The sequence below is a fragment of the Mastigoproctus giganteus genome, chromosome 11, assembly GCF_048544385.1.
Source record: "Mastigoproctus giganteus isolate SK-2022 chromosome 11, ASM4854438v1, whole genome shotgun sequence".
NCBI lineage: Eukaryota > Metazoa > Arthropoda > Arachnida > Uropygi > Thelyphonidae > Mastigoproctus > Mastigoproctus giganteus.
The window spans coordinates 102,147,475-102,156,469 of record NC_143585.1 but is presented as its reverse complement, the minus strand read 5'-3'; the positions used below and the strand labels follow the sequence as shown (position 1 = coordinate 102,156,469).

Here is an 8,995-nt window from a genome sequence, read left to right as displayed (position 1 = left end):
TACCTCTGGAAAGTTTTCCATGGTGTTTTTTCTTTATGTTACCACTTAGGTTGTACATTAAGGTTGGATGAACCCAAGTTTCATCATACGTATTTCACCAAGAAAACAGAAAATCAACCTTAGAACACAAGCAATTTGCAGACAATATACACTGAGCAATATGGGCTTAGTTGCCGAAAATGCCTACTAGCACACACACAATATTGCCTAAGTTGCTTATTCACCAAAAAACAAAAAGAAAAGAAACAAAACACGATACAACAACTAACCTCTCATTTCGTTATGCTGATCGGTGATCGCGACTTCTATCTACGAAGGTTATTTCTTAGACTCTAAATTAGAGGCGCACTTTGTCGTTTCAAATTTTATTATTAAGAAAGTAATAGTTGCTGATTTGAGCAAAAACGAGAGCATCTGCTTGAACTTTTCCTTCAAATTTATCCGGTCTGCGCGGTAGTGGTATTGTCATCGTCCTTCACGCACGGAGAGGGGGGAGGTTCCTCCCGTCGATGATGCGAGGAACCTTTAATGTTTTTTTTTTTTTTTTTTTTCACTACATTGCTGATTTAGTTGGTCTCAGGCGTAGCCAGCAAGGTTCCCTCCCCCTCCCAGAAACTGGGGATTTTTCGTACAGCAGAACAGGCAAATCGACTGGAGAACACACGCAATTTACAAACATAATAAATAAATGGAAATATATATAAGAACTTAGGAATGTCTATAAATATAATAGTATCAGTTTTTTTTTTTGTTCTTTCAAAATTATTCCAAGATAAATAATATCGCCAATCTATCATGTCCTTGGAAGGTTGCTGAAGTTTATCATGTATTCCCTGTAGAAATTATGCACTTTTTATTTTTTTAATTTTCCTTTTGTTTTAAATTTTCTTTTGCCTCTTTTCTTTATATTTTTTGCTACTTTTGGTATATTGGAACATACGTCTATAATAAAGGGATAGCTCGTGTATAATAAAGGGATGTGCTTGTAATGTTATATTGTCTAACTTAAAAATGGCGGTCGTGGACGTACCGGTCCGGCCCCCTAGAAATGTTAAAGGTCCGAAGGAGTCGGTGGGTGTATTTTATTAAAGATAAAATTTATATTTGAAATATTGTTACTATAGCAAGTAATTAATTTTGATTCGCTTTGTTCGAAGTTGTTGCAATATTTTTCAGCCGATACCTTTATTTCCGTAGTTGAAGAATATTTTGTCATACTCGCCAAATGAAAGTAGTGAAATGTAAGCAATGAAATGTGTTAACATTTCGTTGGACTCCAGGTTTTGTTGTCTTTCGAGGAAAAATAAAGTTTACATTCCATGCTTATAATTTTCTGTGCAGTTGATAGACAGGATAGGATAGGAAGGGAAGTGAGGTTATGATGTGCCTCCAGTTGACATTGATGGACAGTGCAATGTTGTTATTATTATTATTATTATTATTAGCCATATAGTGCAAGGGAGCCTGAGGCTTATGCAGCACCAGCCAATAAAAAATTTCTGAATTACCCTGAGAGGGAGGGGGAGAGAGAGAGAGAGAGAGAGACAGTTGTCACACCAAACTGATTCAACGAATCAGTTTGGTGTGACATAAGCACTGGAAAAGCAAAAATGAGAATAGGAGTGTGTTATAGGCCTAATTTAGGAAAAAAAGCCTTGAATGGGTTGAGCACGCTGAATTCTGATGGGATCCTTCCACTTGTTCAGATTACGAACCTAAGGGGGCACAAATTCAAATTAAGAAAAGACAGATGTAGAATAGATGTGCGGAAATTTGCCTTTAGCCAGCGGGTGGTTAATTGCTGGAACAAACTTCCATCTGTCGTTGTGGAAGTTGACAGGTTAAATAAATTTAAGGAGGAACTGGACAGGCATTTGGAGGGAATGGTGTGATTTTTTTTTTTTTTGGCTGATGCTGCATAAGCTCATACACTTGCTTTCTTGCATCACATGCCACTACTACTACAGACAGACAGACAGAGAGAGAGTCAGAAGTAGAAGGGAATCACCAAGAAAAAGAAGAGTAATGATATCCAGATGAGGACCCTGGGTGTGCCAGGCCCATACTTACCAGATGTGAGCCCCTGGGGTTCGTTGAATCAGTTTGGTGTGACATAAGCACTGGAAAAGCAAAAATGAGAATAGGAGTGTGTTATAGGCCTAATTTAGAAAAAAAAACTGTGAGTTAGGGATGAATTTGAAATTGTCTGCAATTCTGTCCAGACACGATAGGAGGGAGTATGTGATGAAAGCCTTGTCAATCAATTCGGCCCTGGAGAGATTGTGCAAAGCTCATGGAGAAAAATTTTTCACAGACTAGTCTGCTCGCTTAAGGAGAGATTGCTTCTACAGGAAAGGCATACATTTAAATAGAAAGGGTGCAAGAATATTTGCTGATGCTATTGAAGCAGTGTTAGGTTGGTTGGAAAACTGGTAGCATGGGGGGGGGATACACTGACTAATAGTGATTCTTGCACTTTTATTGGAATGAGCTGTAGCTTGGAAAACAAGGTGCAGTTGATTTCAGAGTAAATATATCGGCTGTGTTAGGGTAGTGAAGAATAAGAACAGGTGCATGTATACTTGCATGTACACCAATGCTAGGAGTTTAGTAAAAAATTTGAGGTGTTGGTCAAACATCAAAGGCTGATATTGTTGGCATATCGGAAACGTTGTGGCACACAGATATAAAGAATGCAGAATTGGAATTTGGGGAGTACAATGTTTACAGAAAGGATAGCAAGGAGTTATGCTGTTAGTTAAGAAACACACAAAATCTAAGGAACTGCAGCCAGTTGACATGGGTGGAAAGTGCAGTGTTGAGTGAGTTTGGTGTGACATAAGCACTGGGAAAGAAAAATTGAGATTAGGAGTGTGTTATAGATGGTTTTTTTTTTTTTTTTTTTTTTTTTTTTTTGTTAGTTGTTGGCTCATCGGCTTCTGTGACCATAGTCCACCTTCCAAGGTTTTTGCATTTTCTGCTCTGATCCAAGCCCGAGGTGGGGTTCGAACCCGCGACCTTTGGGTTGCCAGGTAGGCACTTTACCCACCCAGCTATCCCGGTTGGCTGTTATAGATTGATTTGATTTTGATTTTTTTTGATTTGATAGTTGTTGGCGCATCGGCTTCTGTGGCCATATTGCACCTCCCAAGGTTTTTGCAGTACTTTGATCCAAGCCCGAGGCGGGAATCGAACCCGCGACCTTTGGGTTGCCGGGCAGGTACTTTACCCACTCGGCTAGCCCGGTCGGCCTGTTATAGATGTAATCACTAGTGAGAATAATGAAAACTGTACAGAGAAATAAGTGAGCCAATAAATCAGATTGTCTTATAATGGGGGATTTTAATTTCCCAGAGATTGACTGAAACTTGTGGGTTGGTCAGTCGCACACTAGCAAGGCCTTTGTGAATTTATTGGATGGTTGTTTCCTGCATCAGCATGTTTGGGAGGCAAGTAGAGGGAGTAATACTCTTGATCTGCTTATCATAGTGATTCTTCATGCATGAAGAATCTGCAGATAAAGAAACCACTGGGTGGCAGTGATCAGCGTGCTGAAGTGGGATTTACTGAAAGAGGTAACTACCATCAGGGTTGAAGGGAAGGGTTTTTGCTTTGGTAAATGTGATTATTGTTGTCTGAGACAGTATTTAAATTCTGTATGGTGGGACCAACTGATGATGCTACCAACAGCAAATTCTAAATGGGAAGCATTCAAAGAAGTAATCTTGGAAGTTACTAGGCATTTTATACCAACTAAGATATATTTTTCAAGTTTGAGGCCTAAATGGATGTGCAGAGAAGAAAATTTGAGGCCTAAATGGTGGCAGAGAAGAAAAATGCACAGGATACATATAAATTAAGAGTTGACAGTGAAGCCTATGGTAGATATAAGGTGGTCTGTAATCAAGTAACAAAGGAGGTTAGGCACGCAATGGTAGATTACGAGAAATCTTTGGCAAAGAAAAACAGAGTTCTTTACTTATGTAAACTCTATAAGAAAGTAGATGAATCAGATCGGTCCGCTGGATATTGATGGTTGAACTGTTGATGATCCTGCACAGGTAGCTAACAAACTGAATGAGTATTTTGCATCAACATTTATTCATGAGGAGTTATTCAGGGAAGGGAATGCCAGAGGTGTATTAAACTCTGGCAGTGAGCTAAATGATTTTGTATATACTGAGCACAAAGTGAAGCAGAACTTGTTGAGAATAAGCATAAGAAAGGCACCTGGGGTGGATGGGATAAATCCAGTTATATTAAAGGAAATAAGCAAACCTTTAGCCATAATTATCCAAACCCATGGACTGGAGATGTGATCCCAGTTAACAAAGGAGAATTAAAAGGTGACACAAGTAATCACAGACATGTTAGTTTAACTTCTGTTCTGGGGAAATTAATGGAGACACTGGTTAAGGAAGCCCTGCAGGAACATCTAGACGAGACTGAGTTATAGTTCAGACACAGCATGGGTTTTTTAAGGGGAAGTCTTGTCTGACAAATTTGATTGGATGCTATGATGTGGTCACGAAGGAACTGGATGCACAAAAATAATTTGGATGTTGTATACTTGTATTTTAGGAAAGCTTTTGATACCGTTGCACATAGAACCTACCATTGTTTGGCGCATAAAAGGCTGCCGTTGCGCTGTAAAACCTCCAACAACAGCACATGGAATACTGCTGTACAAATTGGAGCAGTTTGGCATTAAGGGAAAGTTGCTGCTATGGATAAATTGAAGGTTGTGTGGGAGAAGACAGAGTGTTAATCAATGGACACTGCTCTTTGTGGGCGCTTCCGTAGCCAGGTGGGCAGGAGCAGCAGTGCATCGCACACGCTTCTTGATTAGACCGGGGTTCGAGCCCATGAGCCACCAAATATGGAGGATGCGGAAAGGTCAGGGAATGACCACCGCATATCCCCGGAGCAATATGGCCTTAGTTGCTAATGCTCCTAAAAAAAAAAACAAATAACAAATAAGAACAATGCTCTTCGTGGACTAATAGTATTAACCCCAGAGGCTCACATCTGGTGAGTATGGGCTTGGCACACCCAGGGTCCTAAGCTGGATATTATTCTCTTCTACTTCTGATCCTGTTTTCTCTCTGTCTCTCAGAGTAATTCAAAAAAAAATTTTTTTTTTTTGGCTTGTAGTAGTAGTAGTGGCATGTGATGCAAGAAAGCAAGTGTATGAGTTTATGCAGCATCAGCCAAAAAAAAAAAAAAATCACACTATTCCCACCAAATGCCTGTCCAGTTCCTCCTTAAATTTATTTAACTTATCAACTTCCACAATAACAGATGGAAGTTTGTTCCAGCAATTAACCACCCACTGGCTAAAGGCCAATTTCCGCACAGCTAATCTACATCTGTCTTTTCTTAATTTGAATTTATGCCCCCTTAGGTTTGTAATCTGAACAAGTGGAAGGATCCCATCAGAATTCAGTGTGCTCGAAACATTCAAGGCCTAATACACCTCAATCAGATCACCGCACAGGTGCCTAGTCTCCAGCCACTGCAATTTGCAGAACTTAAGCCTCTCTTGGTAAGAGGGTCCCTTTATTCCCCTCACCAATCTTGTTTCCCTTCTCTGTGCACGCTCAAGCAAATCTACATCCTTACTAAAATGAGGCCTCCAGATCTGTACGCAGTACTCAAGGCGTGGCCTGACCATTGCCTTATACAGAGGGACAATCACCTCCTTTTCCCTGCTAGCAAAATTCCTATATATCATTGACAAAATCCCATGCCCTGCCCTGGCAGCCTGTCTGCATTGCTTGTGCAGCATAAGCCTCAGGCGTCCTTGCACCATATGGCTAATTAGAATTAGTAGAGGCATACGATTCAAGAAAGCAAGCTTATGCAGCATCAGCCAAAAAACCTCTCCCATTTCACCCCTCCATTCATTCCAAATGCCCCTCCAGCTCAGCCTTAAATTTATTTAGGGTATCAACTTACACGATAAAAGATGGCAGTCAGTTCCATCAATCAACTACCCCCTGGCTAAAGGCAAATTTGCGCACATCTATTCTACAAATGTCTTTCCTCAATTTGAATCTGTCCCCCCCCCCCCTCAGGTTCTTAATCTGAGCAAGAGGAAGATCCCATTAGCATTCTGCTTGCTCAACCCATTGAAGGCCTTATACACCTCAATCAGATCACCTCGCAGGTGACTACTCTTTAGGCGCTGCAATTTGCAGAACTTAAACCTTTCTTGATAAGAGCACAACTTTGTTCACCTCACCAATCTTGTTGCCCTTCTTTGTACTCGTTCTAGCACCTCTATATCCTTCCTAAAATGAGGCGTCCAGACCTGTACACAGTACTGTAGGCCTAACCATTGCCTTGTATAATGGGATAATCACCTCACTGTCCCTGCTAGCAAAATTCCTATATCATTGACAAGACTCCATGACCTGCCCTGGCAGCCTGTCTACACTGCTCAGAGAACTTCATATCTGACTGCACAATTATCCCCAGGTCTTTTTCATTCTTCACCTCCTCGAATTTAGTACCACAGAGTTGGTACATTTCTCTTCGGTTATTGCTACCCATATTCAGTATTTTGCATTTGTGAATGTTAAACTTCAGTTGCCACTTATCAGCCCATTTGCCCAACTTATCTAGATCCAGTTGGAATAGCATACTGTCTTTACTGTTGTTAACAACCCTGCCAACCTTTGTATTATCTGGAAACTTGAACATTAAACCTGATATACCTTCATCAATATCATTGATAAATATACAAAACAACAATGGGCCCAAAAACACCGAACCATCAGGAACTCCACTAATAACATTTGTGCACGAAGAGCAGTGTCCATTGATTACCACCCTTTATCCATTGTAGCAACTTACCCTTAAAGCCATATGTCTCTAGTTTGTACAGCAGTCTTCCATGTGCACTATCAGAAGTTTTCCTGTAATCCAAGTATATGATATCAAAATTATTTTTGGCATTCAGTTCCTTTGTGACCACATCTACTCAGATTGGCCAGACAAGACCTCCCTTTAACAGACTCATGCTGTCTTAACTATTACTACAATCTTGTCTAAATGATCCTGTAGTGCTTCTTAAACCAGTGATTCCATTATTTTCCCTGGAACACAAGTTAAACTAACAAGTCTATAGTTACTTGTGTCACCGTTTTAACCCCCTTTGTGAATTGGTGATACATTTGCACACCTCCAGTCCATGGGGACCTCCTCTGAGTCCAAGGAAGCTCTCATAATTACAGTTAAGGGTTTGCTTACTTCCTTTGCTGCCTACTTTAATATAACTGGATAGATCCCATCCACCCCAAGTGCCCTTTTTTATGTTTAACTTCAACAACTTCTCCTCTACTTTGTACTCAGTTATTACAAATCACTTAGCTCCCTGTAAGAGTTTGATAAACTTCTGGCACTCCCCTCATTGAATAACTCCTCACGTGTGAATGTAGATGAAAAATACTCATTCATTTTATCAGCTACCTGAACATGATCATCAATAGTCAACCCATCTATGTTAAGTGATCCAATCTGATTTATCCCTTTCCTTCTAGAGTTTACATAAGTAAAGAACTCTTTGCTGTTTTTCTTTGCATTCTTTGCCAAGGATTTCTCGTAATCTGCCTTTGCCTGCCTAACCTCCTTTGTGACTTGATTACAGACTAGTTTATATCTGCCATAGGTTTCTGTGTCACCTGATACTTTATATGCATCCCATATATTTTTCTTCTCTGCCACGAGCCTCATTAGTTCATCTGACATTCATTTAGGCCTAAACCTTGAACAGTATTTCTTAGTAGCCGACTGGGCTAGCCGGGTCGGTAAAGTGCCTGCCTGGCAACCCAAAGGTCGCGGGTTCAATTCCCGCCTCGGACTTGGATCAAAGTACTGCAAAAACCTTGGGAGGTGCATTATGGCCACAGAAGCCAATCGCCAACAACTACCAAAAAAAAAAAAAAAAGTATTTCTTAGTTGGAATGAAAAGCATAGTAGCCTCCAAAATTAAGTCCCTGAAGGCTTCCCATTTAGAATTCAACGTTGGTAACATCATCAGTTGATCCCACAGTACAGAATTTAAAAACTGTCTGAGACTGCTGTAGTCACCTTTACAAAAGCAATAGCCCTTCCCTTTAGCCTTGATGGTAGTTACCTCTTTAAGTAATTCCCACATCAGTACATTGTGATCACTGTCACCCAGTGTCTGCAAATTCTTAATACATGAATAATCACTGCTGATAATCAGATCAAGAGTATTACTCTCTCTGGTTGCCTCTTGAACATGTTGCTGTAGAAAACAGTCACCAATATATCCACAAAAGTCTTGATATTGTGCGAGTGAGCAACCCACAAATTTCAGTCAATCTCTGGGAAATTAAAATTCCTCATTATAAGACACTCTGATTTACTGGACCACTCTATTTCTCTGCACAATTGCTCCTTATACTCATCAAATTCATTAGGCCTAAAAAACACACCTACTCATTTTTCCTTTCCCAGTGCTTATGTCACACAAAACAGACTCAACATTGCATTGTGCACCAACATCAGTTGGATGCACTTCCTTAGATTTTGTTTCTTAACTAACAGCATAACCCCTCCTCCCTTCCCCAAATTCCACTTCTATCTGTGTGAAGTGCTTATGTCTGTGTGACACCACGTGTCTGATATCCCAGCAGTATCTGCCTTTGATGTCTTGACTAGCACTTCAAGCTCATCAAATTTATTAACTGTACTCCTAGCATTGGTGTACATGCAAGTATACGTGCACCTGTTTCTACTCTTAGTTACACTAACGCAGCCCACGAATTTATTCGTTCCACTGTGACTCCCAGCAGTCCTGGAAATCTCCATTGCCTTGCTTTCCAGGCTGCTGCTCATTCTAATAATAATAATAATAATTAGTGGATCCCCCAGTGTTCATTATTGGGTCCATTGTTGTTTTCTGTATTTATTAATGATATTGACGAAGGTATATCGGGCTTAATGTTTTCAGATATGACGAAGG

At 40.2% G+C, this 8,995-nt stretch overlaps 1 protein-coding gene across 1 annotated transcript in view; it reads left to right on the top strand.

Annotated features, from left to right (window-relative positions):
- Positions 1-1,000: 1,000 nt before the first annotated feature.
- Sec8 (exocyst complex component secretory 8) overlaps positions 1,001-8,995 on the top strand; it is a 416,647-nt gene continuing 408,652 nt past the window's right edge. Inside the window, exon 1 of the mRNA XM_090385352.1 lies at positions 1,001-1,071. Coding sequence (XP_090241478.1) covers positions 1,012-1,071 — 60 coding nt within the window. The 5' untranslated portion in view covers positions 1,001-1,011. The remainder of the gene's footprint in view (positions 1,072-8,995) is intronic.